The 27,530-nt window shown below is 37.9% G+C and overlaps 1 protein-coding gene across 5 annotated transcripts in view; it reads left to right on the top strand.

The window, feature by feature from the left end:
- Positions 1-27,530, top strand: part of KDM6A (lysine demethylase 6A) — a 209,666-nt gene that overhangs the window by 46,085 nt on the left and 136,051 nt on the right. For all 5 annotated transcript variants that reach the window (XM_039251920.1, XM_039251921.1, XM_039251922.1 and 2 more), the window contains one exon: positions 18,991-19,099. In XM_039251920.1, the coding sequence (XP_039107851.1) occupies positions 18,991-19,099 (109 nt within the window). The remainder of the gene's footprint in view (positions 1-18,990; positions 19,100-27,530) is intronic.

Below are 27,530 nucleotides of genomic sequence, written 5' to 3'. Positions count from 1 at the left end.
GAAAGAGCAAAGGATATGTACCTTTAGTAAAGCTTAGGGAGAGGGCAGGAGGAGCATACATATAAAACATCAGGAATGAGAAAGGAATATAACCGTAATTAAAAACTATATGAGGTACAGCCGAACAGTAATTCACTTTAAAATCTTAGTGAAGCAGGTGGTTTGTGACAGATGCAAATCACAAACTGTGATTCATGAAGTTCACAGTGGTGGTAGATAGAAGTTTCCCAAAATTTGAGTTTTTGCTTGGTATCTTAAACTGTGGTATTAACTCATCTAATCCTTGCAGTAATCCTATGAGGGAGTTGCTATAAAATATCCCTGTTTTGCAGAGCAGAGAGAGGTGAATTGTCTTGCCCAAGGCCATACAATACAAAGCTAAAATTCAAAACCTACCTAGCCAAGGTTCCAGAGCCCATACTTTTATCCACTGCACTTAGCTCTGAGGGCATTAAAAAGGGTAAACTGTTTGGATACTTTGGTGTTATAAATACCATTAGGAGCTGTAGTGCCCACTGGGGAGCCTTAGGCTCAAAAGTCATTCAGACGAGTAAGACCTGATTAAGTCACACTTGATATCAGATTGACATAGAAGGATATTGGACAGGAAACCGCATGCCAACAGAGCAGTGACAGCCGTTTCTCTTCCATGAGAATCCTTGCAATTTTGTGTAGGGGTTAGTTTTTGGTTCACAAAGTGACAGCTCAGGTGTGAGAGAATGAGACTCACATAGGTGGGTGCAGAGCTACTCTGTTGTATTAGTTTCCTGTGGTTGCTGTGACAGATTGCCACAAACTGGGTGGTTTAGAACAACAGCAATTTATTCTCACAGTTCTAGAGGCCAGAAGCCCGAAATCAAGGTTGACAGGACGGCAGGGCAGTGTTCTCCGTGGAAACTCTAGCGAGGAATCCGTTCTTTGCTTCTTTTCAGCTTCTGGTGGCTGGTCTTCACATCCCTGTCTCCTCTGTGTGTCTCTGAAAACCTTTACTCCTGCCTCTCTTATGAAAGGATATGTGTGATTGTGTTTAGGGCCCACCCAGATAATCCAAGAGAAGCACCACCTCTCAAGACCCTTAACTGATCACATATTTTGCCATATAAGGTCATCTTTTGTTCATCCTACCGCATCTGGTTAGAACACACATACCTATCCCAAATAGGAACCAATATCTTCTGTAACTTTTATGGGCAGCATACTCTCCCTGCAGTCTCAGTAGGGACGTGCCCGGTTAAGAGTCCCTATACTGAGGGACTCTCAAAGCTCTGGCTTCCTTCCAGATATTTGTTGTTCATTTTGCAGTTTTCTCACTTTAGATTTATGTCATCAATAGGATTTTTACCATAATTGGTGGTGTTGCTAACACAACTGACATTTCTCCTTTATCAGGTTTTAGAAGTAAAAGAACTAGTTAATCCAAGGTCTGATTTGTTCATAAAGAGAATGGGTTTTGTGGACCTACTATAGTGACATATTATTGAGAATATGTCACAAATGATTACTATATATTGTTTTATAACCTTTCATGATTTATTGATTCTTTTATAGGCTTTGTGAATAGTAGTGAGTTGATGATGGTACACAGGGTCTTTTCCTTTTCCTTTTTCTAAAGATGAGGGTGTGTCATTGAGGATTTGTTTCAGGTTCTACAGATTCTAAAAAGATACTGTAACCTTTGAATAGTAGCAAAAGATGTTTTTAAGGATTGGGGAAACCTAAGTACTAACTAACATGATGTTTGGGGCAGTTGGGCAAGCACGAAGTAGGGAACAGGAGAGTAATACCAGCTATTCCAGTGTCAAGACGTATTATTATACAGTGTCAAAAAATTACATTCATTAATACTGTCACCACTTTCATCAGAAAAACCTTTAAATTTTGGAAAGCTGTCAAGCTCACAGTAGAAGTAGATATCAGTTTTCTAACTTTGTGATTTCTGCTTAAAATCCCAAGTCTGATCATTGGTAACAAATTACCGTTACTTGCTTTTTTTGAAATGACAGGCTCATTTCATTTGTTTTCAAGAAAATCTCTTCCAAAGTTTGAGTAAGCATAGTTTGTTAGTCATTCTTCTTCTTCCTCCTCTTCCTCTTCCTCCTCCTCTTCTTTCTTCGCCTCCTTTTAATGTTTATTTATTTGTTTTTGAGAGAGAGAGAGCGCGCGCGCGCGAGTGAGCGAGCTGGGAGGGGTAGAGAGAGAAGAGAGAGAATCCCAGGCAGGCTTCACTGTCAGTGCAGAACCTGACTTGGGGCTTGATCCCAACAGCTGTGAGATCATGACCTGAGCCCAAATCAAGACTCTGACCCTTAACTAACTGAGCCACCTAGGCGCCCCGCCCCATGAGTCATTTTTTTGAACAAAAATAGTGTTGCATGAAAAGAGGGTAGTTCAGTTTACATTAGAAATGCTTTAAATGAAGTTCCCATTTTGCCACACAGATTATTAAAACAGTGTGTACTAAAGGGTTGACATTTGATAAAATGATTTTTACTGTTTCATCAAGGATATGTTTTAAAAAAAATTTTAATGTTTATTCTTGAGAGAGAGACAGATCATGAGCAAGGGAGGGGCAGAGAGGGACACACAGAATCAGAAGCAGGCTCCAGGCTCCAGCTGTCAGCACAGAGCCCAATGCAGGGCTTGAACCTACAAACTGTGAGATCATGATCTGAGCCGAAGTTGGACGCTTAACCCACTGAGCCACCCAGGCGCCCCTCATCAAGGATATTCTTAAGTGAAACTTAACAACAACAAAAAACTATTTGTGCTTGGTAGTGAAAAAAATGATGATTTCTGGTTCAGTTTGGTGCCTCTGGCTTAACTCCTGCTATGTCGCTAGCAGTTTTACGAACCATTAGTTTTGCATCATCAGTAGAAATGTCAGGAGAGTTAAAAAGAGAAATAACATCTTAGTATTAACAATGAAAATGACTTTGACTCAGCAGACCTCCGGAAAGAGTTTAGGAGACATCCATTTGTCTGTGAACCACACTTTGAAAACAGCTGTTTTAGGGGATTATAGCATGTATTTTTGACTTACTGAAGTTTGAGTGGTATATCTTTCCTTTTCTTGGGCAATGCAAGATTCATAGAGCCCTACCCTCCAGCCCTCCTTTATTCTATCATTGTTGTACATGTTCTGTACATGTTTTAAACATAAAATATTACTGTTGAAGTTGTCACCCACATGTTTCAGATTGTGTTTGCTTGTTCCTTCCTGCATCCCTTACCTTCCTTTTAGGATCATTTTCTTTTCTTTATGTGGGTTGGCTGTATTCATAGATCTGAATATGTCTTTATTTTGCCTTATGAAGTGTGTATTGAGGTTTTGTTGTTGTTCTGCATTTGGGCTTTCAGTTTTTCCACCACCATTTGTTGAAGACAGTCCTTTCTCCGTTGAATTGCCTTTGCACCTTGTCCAAAAACAGTTGACTGTATTGGCACGGTTCGGCTTCTTGGTTGTCTGTTTTGTTCCACTCATCTGTATGTTTCTCTTTTCCTCAAAACCACACTGTCTTGATTAGTGTGGCTTATTATATTGTCTTGAAATCGGATAATAAGAATCCTCTGACTTTGTTATTTTTCAAAATTGCTTTTGGAAATTCTAGTTCCTTTTTTTTTCTGCACATAACCTTGATTTTATTTTTTTAAAGCTAATTTCCTATATCAAAAATTTATTTTTTAAATATAATTTATTGTCAAATTGGTTAACATACAGTATGTAAAGTGTGTGTTCTTGGTTTTTGGGGTAGACTCCCATGGTTCATCGTTTACATACAACACCCAGTGTTCATCCCAACAAATGCCCTCCTCCGTGCCCCTCACCCACTTTCCCCTCTGCACATAACCTTTAGATCACTTTGATGATATATACAAAGGAGCGTCCTGGGATTTTGATTGGGCCTGCATTGAATCTATATAAATGAGGGAGAATTGATATTAATAACATTTCCTATTTTGTGAACATGATATATTTCTCTGATTGTTTTAGTGTTCTTTGGTTTCTTTCATCAGGGTTTTGTTGTTTTCCACACACAAGTCATACACATTTTTGTTAGGTTTATACCTAAGTACTTCATTTTTGGGGGGTAATATAAGTGGTATTTTTTTAAAATTTCAATCTCCAATTATTCATTGCTACTGTATAAGAATATAGCTGGCATATTTTGATTATTACACTTATCAGTTCTAGTAATTTCTTTAATTTTAACTTGTTACAGTCTACATTCAAATATATGTTACTTAATGTTAAGCGTAGTATGGACCTTAAGTTAACAAGAATGTACTTCCATCTCCCCCATTCTTGTCTTTTGAATAATTGTCATACATTTTACTTCTACATATGTTATAAACCCTAAAACACATTGTTACTGTTTTCTACTTTTATATAGCCTCTCTTAAAAGTTAAACTTTGAGGGTGCCCGTGGATGGCTCAGCTCAGTTGGTTAAGTGGCTGACTTTTGGTTTCAGCTCAGGTCATGATCTCATGGTTCCCAGGATTGAGCCCCACTGAGGGCTCTGCACCACAGCATGGAACCTGCTTGGGATTCTCCCTCTCCCTCTCTTCCTGCTCCTCCCTTGCTCGTGCATGTGCATGTTCTCTCTCTCTGTCTCTGTCTCTCTCTGTCTCTCTCTCTCCCAAACTGAATAAATAAAATTTAAAAATTAAATAAACTTCAAGGTAAAATTTACATATATTTTATTCCACCTGTTTTTAGGTGTTTGGTGAATTTTGACAAATGTATACACTCTGTGGTCTTTTGAAGATTGGCTTTTACTCAGAATAATACCTTTGAGATTCATTCATGCTATATCAGTAGTTTTATTCCTTTATATTGATAAGTAGAATTCTATTGTATAGGTATACCACAGTTTATCCATTTACCTGTTGAAGGATATTTGAATTGTTTCCAGTTTTAATTGATTATGAATAAAGCTGCTAAATAAATAAGAGTTTTTGGTATGGACGTATAGGTTTTGGTATGAACATAAGTTTTCACACCTTTAGGGCAAATACTTAGGAGGGAGATTGCTGGGTCATGTGATAGATGTGTGTTACTTTTGTACTTACTTGTCAGATTGTGTCCTAAAGTGGCTGTACCATTTTGCATCCTCACTAGCAGTGTGTGAGAGCTCCAGTTCTGCATCTTCATTAACACTTGGTATTGTCACATTAAAAAAATTTAGTGAACCCTGAGGGCATTATGCTAATGAATCAAGTCAAAAAGAGAAAGGCAAAAGTACTCTCATGATCTCACCATAACTGTGTGTGGAATCTAAAAAAAGTAGAACTCATAGAAGGAGCGAGTAGATTGGTGTTTGCCAGGGGAGATGTTGGTCAAAAGGTTAAAAACTTCGGTTGTAAGATGGATAAGTTCCGGGGAATCTAATGTATAGCATGGTGATTTTAGTTAACAGTACTGTATTGTCTTCTTGAGAGCTGGCTGCTGAGTGAGTAGATCTTAAGTGTTCTCACTACACACATAACTCTCTGAGGTGATGGATTTGCTAACTAACCTCATTGTGGTAATCATTTCACATTATAGACATATATCAAATCATCACATTGTAAACCATGCACTTTAACATGATGTTTATATGTCAGTGATATCTCAGTAAGGTAGAAAAATTTTTTGGCCATTCAGTTAGGTATGTAGTGGCATCTCATGGTTTTGATTGATTTCTGTAGCTTTTATAATGGGTCTTAAAATTGGGTCATATGAGTCCTTCAGCTTCATTTTTCTCCAAAATTACTTTGACTATTCTAGTTTCTTTGTTTCTACATTTAAATTTTATGATCACTTCATCTGTATCTACAGAAAAATCCTGATGGGATTTTGTTCGGGATCACTATAAATCTATAAATTAGTTTAGAGGAGAGTTATTTTAATGCTATTGAGTCTTCTAATTCATGATCATAGTATCTTTGCACTTATTTGGGTCTTTGAGTAAGTCATCACTGTTTTTTAGTTTTCGGCATACGGATTCTGCTACACCTATTTTGTTAGAATTATACGTACACATTTCATATTTTTGGAGCTATTATAAATGGCATTTAAAAGTTTTGTTTCCAGTTATTGTTAGGACATAAAAATGCAGTTTATTTTTTTGTATATTGATTTTGTATCTTGTGTCTTGTGACTTTGTTAAACTTGCTTATTAGTGAGAGGCCCCACCCCCCACCTCGATTGTTTTTGTTTTGTTTTTTGTTTTGTTTTTTGGGTCAGTTGTGTTTTAAGGAGACATTAAACAAAATAAGAAAAATGTCTTTTGTAATTGTCCATGCAGTTCCTGACGATCTTTATTCTGTGTTCTGCATCAGGATTTTCATCTGATATAACTTTATGACTATTTGGGCCTTTTTTTTTTTTTTTTTAAACATTTTCTTAGACGATGGGTCTGCTGGAGTTGAATTCTTTCTGCTTTTGCATATCTGGAAAAGTATACTTTTACCTCTTTTTAAAAGATGGTTTTGCTGAGTATAGAATTGTAAGTTGGCAAATTTATTTTCGTTTCAGTAACTGTAAAGATGTTCTATTTTATTCTAGCTTGCATTGATTCAGGCAAGAAAAATTTCTGTGCCTGTGTTGCAGCCTGAAAAGGCTTTCTAGGCAGTAGGCTTGAGGTAGTTTTAGGGCTGACATCCTTTGTTTTCCCATTCTCAAAGATTACGATCATGCATTCTCAAGTATCCAATGTCTGAAAACATTTGTTTCACACATTTTCTCTTATTTCATTCAGGAGTAAATTTGGTCCATTTCACTGCATCTTGCCTGCAAGCAGAAGTCCAGAGACTTAAGAATTTTAAATATCAAAATTCCTCATAAAGTGGAAGATTGAAATGTCAATAAATATGTCATTCCAGTAATTCACATGTATGTCTTATATAGAGAAACTAGATTTAAGGTTTCTCCTAAGACTGATGGGTTCATGCTTTATTTCACTGATTTCAAATAAAATTTATTTATTTATTTTAAAGTTTTAAATGTTTATTTATTTTTGAGAGACAGAGAGACCAGGGGAGGGGCAGAGGGAGAGGGAGACACAGAATCCAAAGCAGGCTCCAGGCTCCAAGCTGCAGCACAGAGCCCAATGCGGGCTTGAACAACCGTTGAACTGCGAGATCACGACCAGAGCTGAAGCCAGGTGTTTAACCGTCTGAGCCACCCAGAAATAGAAATTTAAATATGAGCTTACCAGAGACTTTAGGTTGAAATGGTATTTTGGATGGTCACTTTTCATATTTTACATAAAAATATTTTAAATGAGTATTTAGTATTGAGGCATTTTCCTTTTAACTCCAGATGCTTGGTACAGTGTGCTTTTAGGACTGATTGTTCAGTTGAACTTTTTCACATTAGTGGAGCAGATTGTTAAAAGAGCCACTAATAATAGGAGATACTGAATTTGCTTGATACTTTTATTACTTTTATTCTTTCAATTTCTGAGTTAAAAACTTTTCAAGTCGTATTGGAAAAATTTGTTGTTAGGTTGATAGGTTGGGGTAGGGTTGCCTTTTAGTGGCTTAATAGACAAGAACCTGTGTGAAATATCTAAGGAGCGGGTAATGCAACTGTTTGTTCTTTGATCTTTATTAATCAACAAATAATTTGTGTTTTGCTGTGTTGCTCATTCCTAACAGTTTGTAGATCACAGTGGCAGACCAAATTTTCCTCAGTAATTTTTTGAGTGTTACTGATTCTTAGGCGTTTTATACTGAATGGGAATGCTTTCTTACCATATGTGTTGAAAAGGTATTTTCCCAGTTTGTGACTTGCCTTTATACTTGTGTGTGCGTGCATGCGCACATGCGTGTGTATGTTTTATAAACGAAAGTCCCAATCGTTGATGTCGTTGAATTAATTTATCAATCTTTTTTTTTTTTTTTCATGACTTGGATTTTTTGGGTCTATGTTTAAAGCATTACTAGCCTATGCTGGTAATCAAAGACATTTTGCTGTTTTCTTCTTAGAGGTTTAGGTAGGTTTGCCTTTTACATTTAGGTCTTTAATTCATGTGGGATAGGTTTTTGTATGTATGGATATAGAAGTCTAATGTCTTTTGTTTTTTTGGTCTTTTTCCCCCCCCTCCTTACAAATACTATTTTGACTCACCATTTTTTTGGTTAGGTTATTGTTTGCCTATTTTGTTAAAAGTTTGCATATATATAAAGGTGTGTTTCTGAGCTCTTTACTCTGTTGCTAAATACTTGTATTTATGCATCAGTTCTCTTTATTTCTGTATCTTTATTGTAATTCATGATATCTGGTCCAGTGCCAACTTACTTTTGGTTATATTTATGTAGTGTTTCTCTGTCTTTTTTATATTTTAGATGTGTTAATAAATTTCATAAATCTGTAATAAAAAGTCTGTTGACAATCTTTTTCAAAAACTGTTTATTTTTGAGACAGAGAGCACACCTGTGTGCCTGGCGAGAGGGGGTGGGCGAGGATCTGAAGCAGGCTCTGTGCTGACAGCAGCGAGCCAGATGTGCGGCTCAAACTCACAAACTGAGAGATCATGACCTGAACCAAAGTCGGATGCTTCACCAACTGAGTCACCCAGGCGCCCTTCTGACAGTGTTTTATTCTTACCTAGCGTATTTATTCTACTTACATTTTGTTGTGATTGATATATTGCATTAAACAATATTCATTTAAGATATCCACATACTGATCACTTTCTTTGCTCTACTTTTTTCCCCCCTTTCCATGTTTAGTGACTTTTTGAATATAAAGACTTTTCTTCAGAGCTGTAGAAATTCTTTTAGGCCAGGGATGTCATAGTAGTGTGTTTGATTTTTGGCCTATACTTTGGATTGCTGTTAGTTGAGGACTGCCTGTAGTTAAATTCTTGCCTGAAGTTTTTATGTTCTACCCAGGTTGAATGAATTTGGGGTTTTGGTTACAAAGACTCAAGAGATTTTCCTTTCCAATCATTGCCGTTATGGAATGGACAGTTTTCCTCATCTTTCAATACCAGTTTTAAAATAAAAATTTTAAAAATTGTATTCTATTTTAGTTTACACTTAGGTTGAAGGTGTAGCCCATTGAGGTCTCAGTGTTATGGGGAGAGTGTCTTATTTGACTCTTCCTGAGCAGCCCCCAGCTTTGAGTTCTATCCCCTGAATGAGACTTCTAAACCTAGCATTCAGGTTCACATACACTTTCAAATGTCCTTAGTGCAAAAAATTGCTTCAGCACCCTCTCCCCCCCCCCCCCCCCAACCCTGCTCCAAGTTCTCATCTCCTTTACCCCTCAAGTGCAGTCTTCCTAATTTCTTACTAGGGAAAGTTCACATTAAGAACTTTGTGTTATTCCCACACCCACAACTGGCTGTCTGACTTTTTTAGTTTTCAGTACAGTGGTTGTCCAGGTTGCCTGAAACCTCAACCCTTCTCATTTCCATTTCTGCCTGGAAAATAGTTTGTACTCCTGGCCAGTAGAAACTATTGAAGGCGCTTAAGATTGGTGATGGTACATAAACAGTGGCTCTGGCTGAGAGGTTCAGGCTGCCCTGGCCCCTTGGCGGATCTTTGCCTGGCAGCCCCAGAGGCTGAGGCTACCGCTCTTTAACCACTCCGGTTACCCTGTTCCCAGTGCATGTGTTAGACCGCATTCTGTGTAGAATATGAATCACAGAAACAGAGCTGTGTGTGTGTGTGTTTGAGTGTGTGTGTGTGTGTGTGTGTGTGTGTGTGAAGTTTTTTAGTTGATAAGCAAGGAAGGGAACTACAGATCCTGAATCATGCTGGGCCAGTACAAAATTACACAGGAAAGAAAAATGTAATTAGCTAGGTTCTTTCTTCACAGTAGAAGAAAATATTGGCGAATGTTTATCAGGTCAGGGACCAGGGATTTTCTAATTTTGAGCCTAACATACATATTTTCTAATTTTGAGCCTAACATACATGCTATAAAGGAAGTGGTGGTTGGTTTTGAGAAAATAGGAACCTTTTACATCAAAACTTCGTAAAGAATTCAAAGGTAAATGCAAACTGGGAAGAGATAATTCTGCCAACAACATTATATAGAAGTCTTTTACATATAAATAGCACCTGACAAATCATTTAGGAAAAACTGTTCATAATCCAATAGAGAAATCTGCCCAGTTTATGAACAGGTTGATAGTTCATGAAAGAAGTAATAAACTCAGTAAATATTTGGAAAAAAGTAATCAAAGAACTGAAAATGAGCACTGCTGGTGGAAGATTACATTGGTCCTGTTTTGCTGCTGGGATTATCAGAGCTTAAGTTGTGCTTTCTGTTTGTGAGGAATTTATCCTAAAGAAATAGAAATTGTCCAAATTATGTTCATTGGGTAATAATAGTAAGAACTTGATTAACCACCAGCTCCTTTTCAGTAGAAACAAATTATGGCTTAGCTGTTCAGTAAAATGTTAGGAGTTGTTAATTTTGATGTATATCTATATGTTGCGATATGGCAAGCAGTTAATGCTGAATGAAAGAAATAGTACAAATCTTTGTATGCAGTTTTATAAACTGTTTGAATATATGCATAGAGAAAAGTCTCAAAGGGTATATTCAGACTGATTAAAAGGCTTTTTTTTTTTTTTTAAAGGTACTATCTTTGGGGATGGGCCTTTACTGTGTTGCAGTTTCTCTAGTTTTAGGGTTGTCACTTTTAGGGTTGTTCATTTATTTAGTAAATAAATTGAAGTGCCTACTACAGATTAGACAGTTAAGCATCTGTTCAGCTCAGGTCATGATCTCACAGTTTGTGAGCTCAAGCTCTGCACCAGGCTCCTTGCACTGACAGTGTGGAGCCTGCTTGGGATTCTCTCTCCCCCTTTCTCTGGCGCTCTCCCGCTCTCATGTGTGTGTGCGCGTGCTCTCTCTTTCTCCTTCTCTCTCATTCAAAATAAATAAACTTAAAAAAATTGTAGAATTCAAAACAGATGGTGTTCAATAGAGCTTATGCTGATAAATGCAATGTCTCCCCCCTCTTTCCTCCAATGGAGCCTTTGGTCCTTTCTTTTTTATGGCCATTTATGATTATTTTAGAAATGTGTATAAAACAAATGAAGGCACACTTTACGACCACAGATACTCACTTGAACTGCATATATTATAGCAAGTATCCAGGTTATAGCAGGTATAATAGATACAGTGTTTTTTGCCTTTATGCATATTTGGTCTGCTTAATTTTGTTGTAGATGGCTTTCTTCCTTTTTGTGTATTTTTGGAAATTTGAATTAAATGTGTACAGCTGAAATGACAGGGAGAGTGATTGCGTGTAAGATTGCCTCTCTCTTCCTCTAGATAAATAATAGACTGTGGAGTAGCAAGCAAATGAGGTAAAATATAAGCTATAATGCCTGCTGCTTTATGTGGGAAATGACAAGATTTCTTTGGGCTTTTTTCATAGAAATCACTCTGCTGAAATTCTATCTCCTACTTTCCTTACCTTCAGATTTAAAATATACATCATTTTAAAGATTATTCAAGACTTAATATGCATGCTTGATTTGAAGAAGCATTATAAATAACTTGACTGTACCCTGTCTACATAGTGTTACATTTAGCGTGATGTAGAAAATAAATATTTGGAAAATAACATAGGTATTTTGACACAATAGCTTCTTTCAAATTTAATGCTGGCCTTGGGAGGCTATATATGTCTGTACACGCGTGCTGATGTAGAGTTCATTAGTTTGTTTGGCTGTGTGCATCAATAATAAAGGTTTTAAAATTGGTAGTAATCTACAACTTGTTGACAGATCAGACAGGATAGCCTAGTGTGCTTTGTTGCTGCTGAATTTGGCCTTTCTTTGCCAAATATACTAAAGAGAGACAATAACAACACTAGGTAAACTTAAGATGTAATGCAGAAGGTACAAAAAAGTAGGGTGAAGCCTTGTGGAAAACATCTGGAAAATGTTGTATGTGTTGTCTGAACTGGTGTATTATCCTTTATATATATGAACACAGGTGGCTTCTGAATATGGGAATTTGGGTGTTTTTGTTTGTTTGGGTTGTGTGTGTGTCTTTTTTTTTTTTTAATTGTTGCATTTTATATGATTTAAAATAAAGCGAAGTGAGAACTGGTAAAGAACTGTGAGGCTAAGTCTTCCTGTGGGATGGTGGGAACAGGAAGTGGTGATCTTACGCTTTTCTGCTGGGTGTAAAGCTTTTCTGCTGGGCGATGAGTGAGCTAGTGTGGAGGAGTGTAAAAGGAAGAGCTGCCTATGGGGTCCTCTATATGGGAAATGACTCTTAGGTCCCTAAGCATGGTCTGAGTTGAACACCTTACTGCTTACACTGTACTGTAACCTCAGATACTGTATGGATCCTACTTAGTAACTGAGACCTTGAACACAGGATTTGCTTTCTTTGTGGCTTAGTTTTGCTATCAGTGAAGTAGGGTCTCCCTATTTCATAGAGAAATTGTGAGGATTAAATGAATAAATATTTGTAAAGTGCTTAGAATAATGCCTGGTACATATCATGGGCTCAAATATTAGCTGTCAACACTCAACTTATTAACTTAACCTAGTTTTGATTTCAGTAGTGTATTTCTGTAAGAATATTTTATAATAGCAAAGCATTTTCAATAGTTTGAAAAGAATGGCATGTAGGATGCCACGATAGTCTCTTGTATGATGCTTGCTTCCTCATTAGTACCCAGCACATCCACCGAAGGAAGAGCAGTAGGTCCAGAGAGGCTGAGAAATCCAGGAGCAAGACTGATATGCTTAGATTTTGTTACACTGCCTTTATTGTGATGCAAAAGATGGATATTAGTTGAAAATCGGAGAGAGGGAGATAGGGTAGATTAACAGATGTCTAAGTTCTTGCATTTTCTCTAAATTGTTAACTGTGGGGTAACCGTTAACTAGATTCCTTTTTCTTTTTACATCCTTTTTATATGATTATTTCATTAGGTGGCTGGGATTTTTAAATTTACTTTCGTTTTTTAAAAAATAATTTATATTTTGGAGGGAGGGAGAGAGCGAGTGAGCATGTGTGTGAATCGCAGAGGAGCAGAGAGAGAATCTTAAGCAGGCTCCATACCCATTGTGGAGCTCGACTCAGGGCTGTTGCTCGACGCAGGGCTCAATCTCATGGCCGTGAGAGCATGACCTGAGCTGAAATCAGGAGTCAAAGCTCAACTGACTGAGCTACCCTGATGCCCCCCCCCCTTTTTTTAAATGAAGAGGGCTACATACTCATTTGTTAAATAAAAGAGTTCTCAGAGACAGTTCCAGGCTGCTCTTGAACTCCACTGTTTTAGGAAGTTTACATCCTCAGCTTTTGCTTCCACCATCTAGGTGATTCCAGCAAGGGGGAGGAGGGGTTGAAGCATAACATGACCTTCCTTGTATGCCATTGGCCAAAACTTAATCTCAGACTACACCCACAAGGCTGGCTGGGGATCCCAGAAATTTTCTGTAGAAACGTATGTCTAATTAAATTTAGGGGTTCTATTAACAGAGAAAGAGGAGAAAGGATATCAGGGACACCTAGAATCTGAAGCAAGTTGCAGAACAATGTGTATATAAGTGGGGAAATATATATCAGCTTGCATCTGCACAAAATTATCTTGAGTACAGTAGAAAAGTTTTAATGTTTGTTGCTTCTGGGAAAGGGAACTGGGTGGCTGGGGTCAGGATTAGGACACTGACTTTTTGCTGTACACCCTTTAGAATTGGTGATGTGTACATTTTAATTTTTCAACAACAGTAAACAAAGAGCTATGGCTGTCTGATATACAAGTTCAGGAATAGATAGGTCATTAACTCAGTATTTCTTAATATTATCATTTTAAGTGTGTAACGTTTCCCTCATTTAAAAAATGGGAGTTGAAATTTCAAAAAATGATTTAGATTCAGGTAGTTTCAACTCTTTCAGATTTGTAAGGTGTTTGAGAAGCAGCCAGGGAAAGGCATTGCTGAATGTCTGGAAAAGGGAAGAATTCTCATTCTTTTTGAGACCTATTTCTGGGAACGGTACCAGCTTTAACAGTGAAACATTTTTAGGGCTTGAGGGGAGCATGTCAGGATACTGTATTTATTTAGAAATTTATTATGGAAATTCAAATCAAATAAACTAATCATGCAATTAATTCAGGAGGGATGCACTCGTGTGTGTGTGTGTGTGTGTATGTGTGTGTGTGTTATATATAATATTATACTTTGCGTGTTTATATCATAGAAGCCCAGGAATCTTTTTAAAAATTTGCAGGTCTTGAATTGTATCTAAAGTAAGAAGTCTCTTTTCTAACTCTCACTAAGATAGATTAGTAATTTATGCTTTATTTCTTTACACTGATATAAGCCAAAGATAGCACGTTTAGTTTTTGGCATATTTAAGTTTTCCTCTTTTCTGATTGAACTGGATTAAACTTTCTTATAAGTTATACCCATTTATTGGTTTGATGCCTGGAGCTACCCAAAGTGCGATTAATCTTATTTCCTAATCGAAAGCTTTCTAAATTTTTGAGTAAAGCTGTAGCATCCCTGATGGTTCTCTTCAGTTAAACCTAAAGTATTTTTCAGACAGGGGCTTCTGGGTGGCTCAGTTGGGTTAAGCGTCTGACCCTTGATTTTGGCTCAAGTCATGATCTCACAGTTCTAGCCCTGCATCGGGCTCTGCAACTGACTGTGTGAAGCCTGCTTGGGATTTTCCTCTTTCTCCTCCTTTCTCTCTCCCTCCCCTGCTCTCACTCTCTTGAAATAAATAAACTTTTAAAAAAGTTTTAAAAAATATTCATACGATAGTTCTCCATTCTTCACCAAACTTGTAGCTCTCTGTAGGTTACCCCCTGTTGAAATGTGGCACTCAGAACTGGTGATAACATTAGAGATCTGGTCAGAGTAGGTAGACCTTGGTGAGCTGATTATTGGTGTTGATTTGTATAATATGCTTTATTAATTTGGGTCATGAGTACTTTTTTAGTAGCCGTATTTCATGGATGACCTGTTGACCTGTAGTTTGCTTAAATCCCTTAATCTTTTGTAAGCACTTGGCTGGCTGCCGAGCCATCTTGTAGATGCCTGGCTGGCTTTTAGGACTTCTGTGCAAGACTGCATGCTTGTCTTTATTATATTCAACCTGAGAGCTTTGGTTCATTTTAAATCATTGGGGTATTTAAATCTACGTTAATTTTCTCTACCATTTGTGCGTCCCAGCTACTTTAGCTAATCTTTTAAATTGGAAAAAAAAAATCATTTGTTTAAAAGTTGCCTATATTTAGCAATTTTAAAATAGTAACACGTGTCAGGGCGCTTAGGTAGCTCAGTGGGTTAAGTGTCTGAGTCATGGTCTTGTGGTTTGTGAGTTCAAACTCCGCGTCAGGCTTTGTGCTGACAGCTCAGAGCCTGAGCCTGTTTCGGACTCTGTGTCTCCCTCTTTGCCCCTCCCCTGCTTGCACTCTTGTCTTTCTCTCTCTCAAAAAAATGTAAAAAAGAAAAAAAAAAAAGAAAATATTAACAAGTGTCATATTTTAGCTAGACCCTGACCAAGTTTATCATATAAGATTGTAGTTCTTAATCATTTTTAATGTTAACATTAAAAAAACGTAAATTAGTTACCGGCCTGTGTTTAATGAGCTCTAAACTTCAACTGTCAAGGTTTAGAAATACAGGGCAATAATATCACTGTTCTGAGAGAACTGATTTTTCAGATAATAAAAATAAAGCAGATAACTGAGCACAAATTATATTGAACATTGTGGAAAATTATACTGTAATGGGAGGAAGATCCTGAAATTCTCTACCTAGCTGGGAGGATCTTAGTTTACTCTTCCTTGATGCTAGTATTTAACAATTAACTTTATTTTCATTCTCACTGTTTTTTTACAGTAGGTGATAAGGATTATGGATGTGTAAGCCACTAACTAGAAGAAACCAAAGGATGTAAAAGATTTTTGTGAAAGACATTATTCATCCCCAGCGTTAGATACTCCATTATTTTTGCAGGCTTTTCATTTATGAACATGAGAAATTTTACTTTCTTACTATTTAGCATATAGATCAAATATTCACTTGTTTCTAAGCTTTAAAAATCATCTAGCTGTACACTGTCCATTAGCCACATATCTATTTAAATATAAATAAACATTAAAATTGTATAATTTAAAAATTCACTTGTTGACTTCTACTAGCCATGTTTCAAGTGCTCAATAGCCACAGGTGCCCAGTGGATAGTATACTGGGCAGGACAGACTATAGAACATTTTCATCATCGTAGAAAGCGCGCTACTGAATGATGCTGATCTAGATGCAAATGATTTTCATTACAATTTCTAACTATCCTCACATTAAAGGTAGGTTGAATCCTTGAGGAAAGCGTAATAATTTTTTAATGATTTTTATAGGAATAGAAATGGTATAGGTTAATTATGAAAAATCTAGAAAACAGAAGTAGAAAGAACAAAGTTTCTGTATGACTTCGTATTTTTAACATTTGTTTTATATTCTAGCCCTTTTATCCCTGTGTACATTGTATGGGGATGATTTTACGTGTGTACACTTCAAGTAAAAAGAGCAAGAATATAAAAGCAAGTATTTTAACAGGAAATATTTTTGCTTTATGGCGGTTTAAACTTTATTCCAAATCTCAACTATCTCTATATCTTCTATGTCTGTAATTAGCCTTTTGACTAAAAATGTTATAAAAATACTGTTTCATTCTAGATTATTGTATGAGTTAGGAGTATTGGAAATTATCCCCAGTTATTTTCCTTTAAGCTTTAAAACATTGTTAGTATTTGCCTGTATCTAATATCAGGGTTTTCCTCAAACACGTCAAATAAATTCATGAAGTTTCACTATGAAATGGTGACACAGGCACATGGAAACTTTATTCTGACTTTTTGCTCATTTTCATCTCATTCGATACTTGGCTCTGTCAGCAGCATCTTTGACCACCACTGTCTGTTGGTGGCGCCTGCTGGCTTTATTGGAAGTTATTATGAATTTGTTAGTGAAGCCTGAGTGTATGGGCAGGCAAATTTAAAGTCTGTCCAGTCTGGCTCGTACCTGGTGTTATGCTTCATGATGATCAGTGCTATGTACGGCATTCATTCCAGATGTGTTCCTTTGTTTATGGGAAGTGGAAGATAAGGCAACAGATGGTCATGGTAGTGACATCAAAGTAGGGTGATAGGATGGAAGTATAGGGTGTTGCCATCTTTTTGCTTATTAGATCATTAAAGAAAATACTCTTCGTATTTATAACTTGAATCCTTTTTTCACTATGAAACCATATTTGCCTATAAGTTTAATGCTGATCAGAAGACATTATCAGGGAGGAGTAGAAAAAGTTTCTAAATATCTTACCAAGAGTTTAAGAAAAAAAGATAATAACTATTATAATGAGTGCTGTATTTACAGTTATTATTCACTTTAAAGTCACTCATTTAATGTAAAATTAAGAATTGTCATAGTGTAGCCCAATAATTTTATGAATTTTTCTGATATTAAAAAGTACTGAAATAAATTACATTTTTGTACTCTTAACCATCTGCCAGATAGGATTATATATGACTTAAATAAAGAGGATCTTGAAATTTCATGCCTCCAAATTATAGTAATTTCTGAGACTTCAGCGTAGCATTCAGAGTCTTTTAATTATAGGGAAGCAGAATGATTAGTTTTTAGTGATTGTGATTTGGTACATACGCACATGCAGATAGCTAAGAGTGGAATAAGAAATGAAGACAGTCCTTTTGTAAATGTTAGGCTTGAAGGATAGTAGAGTCATCCCAGAATTTGCCTTGTTTCGGATGGCTTCTCCAAACTTGATGGGCGTTCATGTGTGTCGTTTGCATAGGTAAATTTAGGATAGACATTTTGAAACTCTCCATCAAAGGCCCTATATTTTACAGGAGAGGAAAAATCTAGAGATTTTAGGTGGGTACTTTGCCCCACATCACATTTTTTGTATCCCAGCAAATGCTCTTGAAGTGGTAGTGAAAGGATTTTTTGGTAACAGAAGCTGTTCTAGTTCTTTCTCTGTGGGTACCAAACCGGGGAATGTACGCAGAGATTTGAGAAATCATACACCTTTCTTTCTTTAGTGATTGCAGAACACATTATGGCACATAACATTGTAGGGTAAATCGTTAGGGCAATTTTGACAGAATGTTGGAAAGCTTGAAACAGCCTTGAAAGAGAGCTTTTTACTTATCTGGGGAGAAAGTAAAGAAATTAATAAGTACCTATGGAGTGCTAAGCACTGTGATAAACCCTTAGTGAAGTTTTCTAATTTGAATCTTTTTGTCAGCCCTCTGACTGTTACTAAAACTGAGAGTCAGAGAGAAATTCCCCAGAATCTCCTCTAGCTAATGACAACTGGAATTTGTCAGGATTCCAGAAGTCTGTTCTTTCCATTGTTCATTTTCTCCTGCAGTCTTCTTTATTAGCCCCCCGTCCCCCCAAAAAAGATATCCTTAAAATAGTATGTTATTTTTTTTTATTTGAAGAAATTGTGAGAGTGAATACATACGCGTGTATTTGAGTGAGAATAAAATGAAAGACTAGAGTTGGAGTGGGTTTGAACTATATCATGAGAAGACATTGGAAAGGCAGCTTATGGTAGTTTACACTGATAGAGGTGATGACAGAAAGCTGTTCAGTGTTAATGGTAGCTATTGTTACTCTGGAGATTCTGCGACTTCTCATAATTGAATAAAGTTCTTTCCATCTGTGGGAAAGATGGATATTATTTGTTTATAAAGTGACAAGGACCACAGTAATAATTGATTTACAACTTATGACTAAAGTTATCAAAGTGCTTCTTATTTCACAACTGTTTCTATTTTATAGGTAAGAAAAGTGTTTATGCCATAACTAGTGGCTCTTCTAATAAATACTTAGGTATCTCAAGAATGCTGCATTGACTGAGGTAGAAGTGAAATACATTGATTTCTTGGGTGATTGAATGGAGGATGTATGCATTATCTCAGGAAGAAAATGCACTTTAGGGTTTTTCTTTGTTCTTAAATGTTTGTATTTTTTATTTCTAGGCTGTTCGCTGCTACGAATCTCTAATCTTAAAAGCTGAAGGAAAAGTGGAGTCTGATTTCTTTTGTCAATTAGGTCACTTCAACCTCTTATTGGAAGATTATCCAAAAGGTAATGTTTTTCCCTTGTTAATTACTGTTTGATACACACACACACACACACACACACACACACACACACTTAAAATAATTGTAATTGTTTATGCTCTACTGAACATACGGCCATTTTTACTTTTTAGAAATTGTAAGCCTCCGAACATCCTAAACAATGAGAAAGAAGAAAGGGGTGGGAAGAAATGTGAAAAGTTCATGTAACTCTATGTAAATCATCAATAAGTTGACCAGTTAAACTGATAACCACCTACAGGTGCACTGCCGTTCTGTTCTGGGAAAAAATCCCTGCCCTTTAAAGTTTCTGCTGTAGTAGAAAGTGAGCCATTTTGATGGACACTTTGGAGAAGTAACAGAGACTCTATTTCTCTTCTTTATCCTGGCTATAAAACTTCCATTTTAGCTAGAAAATAGTTAAATGAAAATCTGATCTGTAGTCATGTTATTGTTAAGGTAAGTAACACAGAGAGGTGATCACATAGGAGCTTGAGCACTGGAGAGAACACATTTTTTATTCATTTGAAATTTGTTTTCCTGTAAGAAATGAGTTAAATAACTGAAGGCAGCCCCCCCGAGATAATGCCCTTTTTATAGTACCATGCTGCTGAGGCAGACATTACTCACTTCGGAAGATAAAGCACCCCCAACTGCCTCCTACTCCCCCAACACCAAAGGCAGAGCCCATAGCAAAGAAAAATTGTATCCTTAGAAACAGGAATGTTTTAATCTTCTGATGATAGTAAACAATGTGGATGCGGAACAGGTACACATAGCATGTATTTACTGGGCAGGACATCTGGCAGGTCGCAGGGCTAGAGTGAAGGGCCACTGCTGTTTAGTATTGGTGTTTTGTTGTGCCGCTTTTGTAGTCAGTCAAGTGAACACTTTCGTAATGAATGTGCAGTTTTTATTTGACACAGGTGTAATGTCTGGGGTTTGAAGTTAGGCTTGTTTCCCAGCTCATCTCTATTGTTTACAGCGGCACTATCATTCACAGATGATATATATAATATATATTATATATATCCCTGAGCTTTGGTCTTCTAATCTGAGAAGCAAGAGCTAGAGGTGTTTGGGGATTGCCGTGTGAAACTGGTTAATACTTAGCAAAATGTCTTCAGGATAATAGGTATTAGTAATTATTAAACACTCTAGGTTTTTATTTTAATTAAGGCTAGTAACTTATTTAAAGGAAACTGTTTTACAAAAGAGACAAATCCTGTATAATACAAATTTTTAATGCTATGTCTTTTACTTGGAGAACATGCTAATTTGAAAGCACGTAAACAGACCTAGACTTGAAAATTATGTTTGTATATGGAGGATTGGACAGAGAGGTTCTTGCTGCTTGGTTGTCATATATCTATATGTATATGTGTATATATACATATACGTATATATGTATATGTCTATATATATATACATATATACATGTATACATATATATAGTAGCTTTTAAAATTTTATTAATCTATGAATTTAGCTGTATTTTCCATTGATAACATAATTTGGCTCTGAAGGTAATGAGGAGTCTAGGGATATTAGTTTTGGAGAGTTGGTTTTTTTTTTTTTGTCTTTTTTTTTTTCTTTTTTGGGAGGTGAGGTGGGGGCATGTGGCAACTTGACTGTTGGCAAACTAGCTGGCAGGAGTAATCTAATAAGATGGGAGAAAGAGAATGATAACCTTTAAGGATTTTAACTCCTCGCAAAGAGGTACTCTGAGACCCATATACTGTCACGTGGATGAACTGGCCATTGGTAGCCAGGCATTAGGTCAGATATTTGTAATAGGAAGAAGAGGGCGGTGAGAATGGATGCAGAGGTATATTTTTGTGTATTTTAGTATATTTTAATATTTTAATCTGATGGCTTCTGTTAACATGATGTTTTCTTAATCCTCCCTGAGTCTTTATTGACCACATTTCCAAGAGTTTAAAAAAAATCCTTTTTACATACTAATTGTTGAATTCTTTCTGTCCACGCTTCGCTGTCTTCCTGTAAGTCCAGAACTAGAGCCTGTCTCCATACCCCATAACTACCACCGCCAGTTTATGGAGACATTTGTTACCTCAGGCTGCTTGCTGCCTTCTCCTCTTTCCTGCCCAGTGCAAGAGGAGAAGCTCCAGCCCCAGCCAAATAGACATTTAATTTTGGAGAACAGATTATAAACCAGAACCTTTTCCAGAGTAAACATAAACCACGCGATGAACATGTTGAATAAGCTACTCAGGTAGATGTATGTGGGCGACTTACTGGTCCTGTTATTCTGAAGATAGTTCTTTAATTGCAGTCCGAGTCCTCTTCTTCGTGTAGCATTTTCTGAGCTTGGGGATCCTTGTGAAAAACTGCCTCTACTTCTGCAGTGCGGAGTGGGAGAATCTCTTTTGTGTACATTTTGGACTGTATTTTTCTGTCCTTATTTGTCATTCTGACCCCATCTTGCTTTCTGTCTTACAGGATTTCCTAAACATTTCTGATCTGCAGGCAGTATACTTTGATTATCATTACTGTTACAGATTTATTCATTAAAAAATATTTTCTGTCCTGTCTGATGAATTTGAAGAAGAAAATTCTTTTATTTTTTTTATTTATTTCTGAGAGAGAGAGAGAGAGAGCGCGAGAGCGAGCAAGCGAGAAAGCATGAACAGGGGAGGGTCAGAGACAGAGGGAGACACAGAATCTGAAACAGGCTCCAGGCTCTGAGCTGGCTGTCAGCACAGAGCCCGACGCGGGCTTGAACCCACGAACCGTGAGATCATGACCTGAGCTGAAGTCAGACACTTAACCGACTGAGCCACCCAGGCGCCCCGGAAAAAGCCTTTCTAAAACAATTTTTAAAAACCTTTCTGGTTCCTACTTTGTTTGAAGAGTTTTAATTTTTAGCAACAATTTCTATCATGTGAATGGTCGTTTGGCTTCTAGGAATTTATCCTTATTGTAGGAAAGTGAAGGCTCAGCGCACTTGGCCTGTTGCGGGTTGGATTCCTCTGGAGGCAGTTCAGCATACAAGGTGTTTAGTAAGGAGTGCCTTTAGGATTGGCACCTGTGGGAGGTAGGGGACAAAGGAGAAGAGGGAGAATTGGACAGAGGTAAGAAGTTAAGCTGTGACAGCCTTGGCCAGGTCCACAGGGAGCCTTGGGGCTAAAATGGCCCTTCAGAGCTATCCCAAGTTGGGCCAAGAAAAGCAGGCCTTTATATTCCATCCTTTTGAAACGATATTGGCCAACCTGGAAGGGAGTGGGACCTCGGGCAAGGTGGCTGTGCACCTGAAGCAGCTCCCTGCTGGAGGCTGTCTGCAGGCAGGGCCCCCCAGCGTGCGTGCGGTGCGTGCGTGCGTGCGTGTGGTGCGTGCGTGCGTTCGTTCCTCCCTCCCGTGAAGCAGGGTTTGATTTGAATGGGTTCTCACCGTGTCTACCATACCTCCTTGCCACTCCTAACCCCAAAGCTAACCCATTAACCTTTGCTGAACCAAACAGCTGATGGAGCTGTCAGACAGGCTGCCTTAAGCCATGGAGATGGGGCGGTGATCTCTCTTCTTTGGGTTGGAAAAGAATCTGAGAGACAGAGAACCCTGGGTTGTAGGACAAGCATATATATTCTTGCAAATATATGTGATGGACCTTAGGAGCAGTTTAATAGAAATCATGTGTAAGTATGTGTAAATATCTGTGGCAAATTATAGGAAAGGATAATCACTAAGTTAAGTAAGTTACTTATAAAATTAAGTAGCAGTTACCTCAGACTACACATCAAAAGTTATAAGGTAAGAGACATGGGAGATAGTAAGAATTCCTAAAGTAAAAAGTTAGTTCAAGGAGATCTAATAATTACTCCTTCCTGATATTAGCATGAAAACCGTGAAACTTTAAGTTTCTTTATGGTTCATGGTAAGCTGGAAGTTTTCTCTGAAATTCTGGCCAGGGATCGATTTCTCTCCCTTCCTTCCTTCCTTCAAGAGATTTGTTGTTTTGTGACATCGTGTGTCACTTGTGGTCAAAATAAATTTTGGTTTTAGTTACTCAGCAGTTACGGATGTCTAGGGCAACTTTCAGGCCAGGAGTTGCTAACGTGAAGAGGTCTTAATCAGAGTAGGTGAGCTCTCTTTGTCTTCCCTTTGTCTTTCTTGGGTAGAATGACAGTACTCAACCCTCAGATATATGAAGTACAAGAACACAAGAGTGCATGTTTTCTGGTAATAGATCTTGAGTTTGGCTTCTTCAAAAATTACCTTTTTTTGGGATCCTTGCATGGTTCTCTTTAGTGTTGTAGCTGTTAGAACTAAAGGTTTTGATTCTTTTAAGAATCTGCGCTTTGTTTAAAACTCCTTTCACATAGAGAATCATTGGAAATTAGTTTGTGTAGTATGTATGTTTGCTATACAACACAAATTTGTGTTGAGATAGTAAAATAAAATGAAATAAAAATCCAAAGTCCTGACCTATAGTATCCATAGAATGAATACTATGTATCTCTCTGAAAACCCACTACAGTTAAGGTGATTGTTCATGCATTGTCATTGCAATCGCAGTCATTGCAGTCACAATCATTGCACCCAGTTTCTCCAAGTGTATTGAGTGGTCTTCAAACTGCGGTGTGTGTGTGTGTGTATTATATATATACACACACTATATTATATATATAATATATATATTGTGTGTATGTGTCTTTGTCTATATATATATGATCACAAGTGCCTCCACTCCTTTCATTGCAATTTGGGAATCTCCAATTTTGTTCAGTCTGCTCATGGCCTAGAATTAGAAAATGTGTAGAAATACAGAAGGAAGCAAAATAGTCACCATAACCCAGGTTGTCCGAAGCCTGTGTCTAGGCAATAAGCACAAGTTTTAGTAGCTTCAAGAACCAGGGAGCTGCAAAACACATTGAAGGGAACACAGAAGACATATAGTTGGTGTCTCTTGTAGTAAGCCAGATATGAGATACTAAAGACCTTGAGGAGTATATTAATTTAATATGACAAAGAAGTAATAAGTCTGAGATTTCAGTATGTGAATTAATTTGACTTGAAGGCCTCAGTGAAGGTGCTGATGTAGCAGTAAAAGGATTGTTTCTTTGCTTTTCCAACTTTCTGCTGGAATCCGTAGTATTAATACTTTTCAAACGTGTGGAGAGAGGCGGACATGGGAACAAAGATCTGTTGTGGTGGATGCTGTTCAGAGGGATTTTCAAATGTTATCACGTTATTTAGTATGTATCAATGCTACACAAAAAGGAAAAGACGGGTCGCCTGGGTGGCTTGGTCGGTGAAGCATCCAGCTCTTGATTTCGGCTCAGGTCGTAATCTCAGGGTTCATGTGTTCGAGCCCTGCATCGGGCTCTGTGCTGGCAGTGCAGAGCCTGCTTAGAATTCTTTCTCTCCCTACCCCTCTGCTCTGCACTCTCTCTCTCTTAAATAAGTGAACTTAAGAAAAAGGGAAAAGACGTGTTTTAGGCAATCAAGATTTGAGAAGGCGAAAGGTGCTAGTGAGTTAAGTACATCAGTCATTTATATAAAATGAAAGAGTTAATATAAGCTCTCTGAGATATCATTTATCCCAGGGTATAAATAAAACCTTTCAGTCAAGCCTCAGATAACAGAACAAAACAAATCAAAGAAATCATGAGGCAACCACAGCCTGTTCTGGCCTAGAGATGGTAGTCAGTACAAATGACATATTTGAAGAATGATCCCTGTCTTTCTTTCCTTCCACACCGGTAGACTCCTCCACTAGCAGCTAACTGTAGTGTTACACATGGGCTAGAAATCCGGAGTTCTGCCTGCAGTTAGTACACAGCCTAATATTAGGAGTCTAGACGGAACTTTAAATCTTTTTCTTCCTCGCATTTCTATTGCATCTAACTCTGAAGACGGCTCCCTTTTTTCTGGCAAGCCTGTCACCTTTAACCTACATTGTTTTTTTTATCCTGTGCCGCGTATATGGACTTGTCACCAGGCACACTCTTTGCCTTGTTTTGACAATCTTAACACAAAGCCATAATATTTCCAAGCATGGTGAAGTCCTCTTTACCTACTAAATCTCTGTTACGCCCTTTATTCCCTCTCACTCACTCCCTCACTGTTTCTCTGGAAATACATCTCTCTTTATTCAGTTCCAAATGAATTCTAATGTAGCTTTGACCTTCTCTTTTTATTCTTCAGTTACACCTTACTCTTTTATTGAAAAACTCTTTAGGCTGCTTGTAATCTGTAAGGAATTTCTTTTGAATTAAATGGCTTGATATCCACTCATCATCAGGGAAATGCAATGTCGGAGACCGAGCCGGCTCCGACAGGTCCAGGGGTCCCTGAAGGATGGACGGTGTCGGCGAAAGAGAATGAGAGAGCCCTGAGATTGTTTCTGATCATCAGGCAGGCATCTCCTTCCTGTCGGTTTTGGTGTCTTTATTTAAAGGTTCAGCAACAACATGAAGTCAGAGAAAGGAATTTCTTACAATGGGAGGCCTTTTATGATGTCAATTGCAGAATTATTCCGACCAAGGAAATAACAGAATGTTCTTAGTGAAAAACAGGATAACATACAAGTTAAATTGTATATAGATAAGCTAGGAGTTATTCTGTCTGGCTCTCAAGAAGATAAATGTTTCTGAATTGGTTTATTTGTGGAAACTAACATGGGGGCCCTAAATGTGTCCGTCTTTGCACCTGGGTTTATGTTTTAGCTACTCTTATCTATCCTCATCCCAGTTGCCAGTGTAAGGGACGGTTTGTGGAATGCAGGCCTTGAGGAAGGGACTGCTATGCTTCACCAATTAGGAAGGTTAGCAAGGATATATGTAGTAACTGTGTTCTTTTTTTTTTTTTTTTAATTTTTTTAATTTTTTTTTTTTTTAATTTATTTCTAGGGGAGAGCAAGAGAGAGAGAGAGACAGCGTGAGCAGGGGAGGTTCAGAGAGAGAGGGAGTCACAGACTCTGAAACAGGCTCCAGGCTCTGAGCTGGCAGTCAGCACAGAGCCCGACGTGGGGCTCGAACCCACGAACCGCGAGATCATGACCTAAGCGAAAGTCGGTCGCTTAACCGACTAAGCCACTCAGGCGCCCCTGTAGTGACTGTGTTCTGCCCTTAACCCCAAAATAGGCTCTTTGTCTCGGGGCCAGGCTGAATTGTAACTCTTGTGTTTTTAACCCCCTTTATTATCTCAGCCTTGGGTCTGCAAGGCTCATAGAAAGAGCCTTTTGACAATCGCCCATAGAGCTTTCATCTAAAGTCTCTTTTGTAAAGGCAGGAATGTGCTTTTCCTTATGAGGTATCTATATTCAGAATATGGGTCTGATATGGAATAATGTGAGGCCTGGTCAATACCAGCAGGCTTATATCCAACATGAGCCAGTCATAGCAGAAGGCGATACCAGTTTTCATTTCTCATGGCAGGAGCTGCAAACACTGCCATTTCCTTGCTGTGACTGCCGTCCAGAGAGGCCGGTGCGGCTCTCGACAATGTAAATCTGAACTGCAAGGAGCTGTCACCTCTCACCTGTCAGAGTGGCTAAACTCAACAAGACAAGAAATAACAAGTATTGGCGAGGATGTGGAGAAAAAGGAACCCTTGTGCATTGTTGGTGGGAATGCAAACTTGAGCAGCCACTCTAGAATACAGTATGCGGGTTCCTTAAAAATTTAAAAATAAAACTACCCTGTGATCCGGCAATCGCACTCCTGGGTATTTACCCAAAGAATAAAAAATCCCACTAATTCAAAGGGATACATATACCCCCAGGTTTATTGCAGCAGTATTTACAATAGTCAAACTACTTATAATAGCCAAACTATGGAAGCAGTCCAAGTATCCATCAATAGATGACTGGATAAAGAAGATGTGGTGTGTGCATGCGTGCACACGCACATACACACACAGGAATATTATTAAGCCATTAAAAAAAAAAAAAGGAATGAAATCTTGCCATTTGCAACAGCATGGGAAGGGCTAGGGGAGTATAATGCTGAGTGAATTAAGTCAGTCAGAGAAAGACAAATACCATCTGATTTCACTCATAGGTGGAATTTAAGAAACAAAACAAATGAGCAAAAGGGGACAAAAAAAGAGAAGCAAACTAACCAAGAAACAGATTCTTAACTGTAGAGAACAAACTGGTGGTTACCAGAGGGCAGGTGGGTAGCGGGAGGGGTGAAATAGGTGATGGGGATTTTTTTTTTAAAAAATAACTACATTTTTTTTAATGTTTATTTTTTGAGAGAGAGAATGAGGTAGGGATAGAGAGAGGGGGAGACACAGAATCGGAAGCAGGCTTCAGACTCTCAGCTGTCAGCACAGAGTCTGATGCGGGGCTCGAACCCATGAACTGCGAGTTTATGACATGAGCTGAAGTTGGACACTTAACTGATTGAGCTACCTAGGCATCCCAGTGATGGTGATTAAAGAGTACACTTGTGGTGGTGGTGGGGGGGGGGGG

Source organism: Hyaena hyaena, unplaced genomic scaffold (genome assembly GCF_003009895.1).
Source record: "Hyaena hyaena isolate Hyena2069 unplaced genomic scaffold, ASM300989v1 scaffold_402, whole genome shotgun sequence".
In the NCBI taxonomy this organism is placed as follows: domain Eukaryota; kingdom Metazoa; phylum Chordata; class Mammalia; order Carnivora; family Hyaenidae; genus Hyaena; species Hyaena hyaena.
Note: the sequence above shows the minus strand (reverse complement) of the source record. Positions and strands in the feature narration are given on the sequence as shown.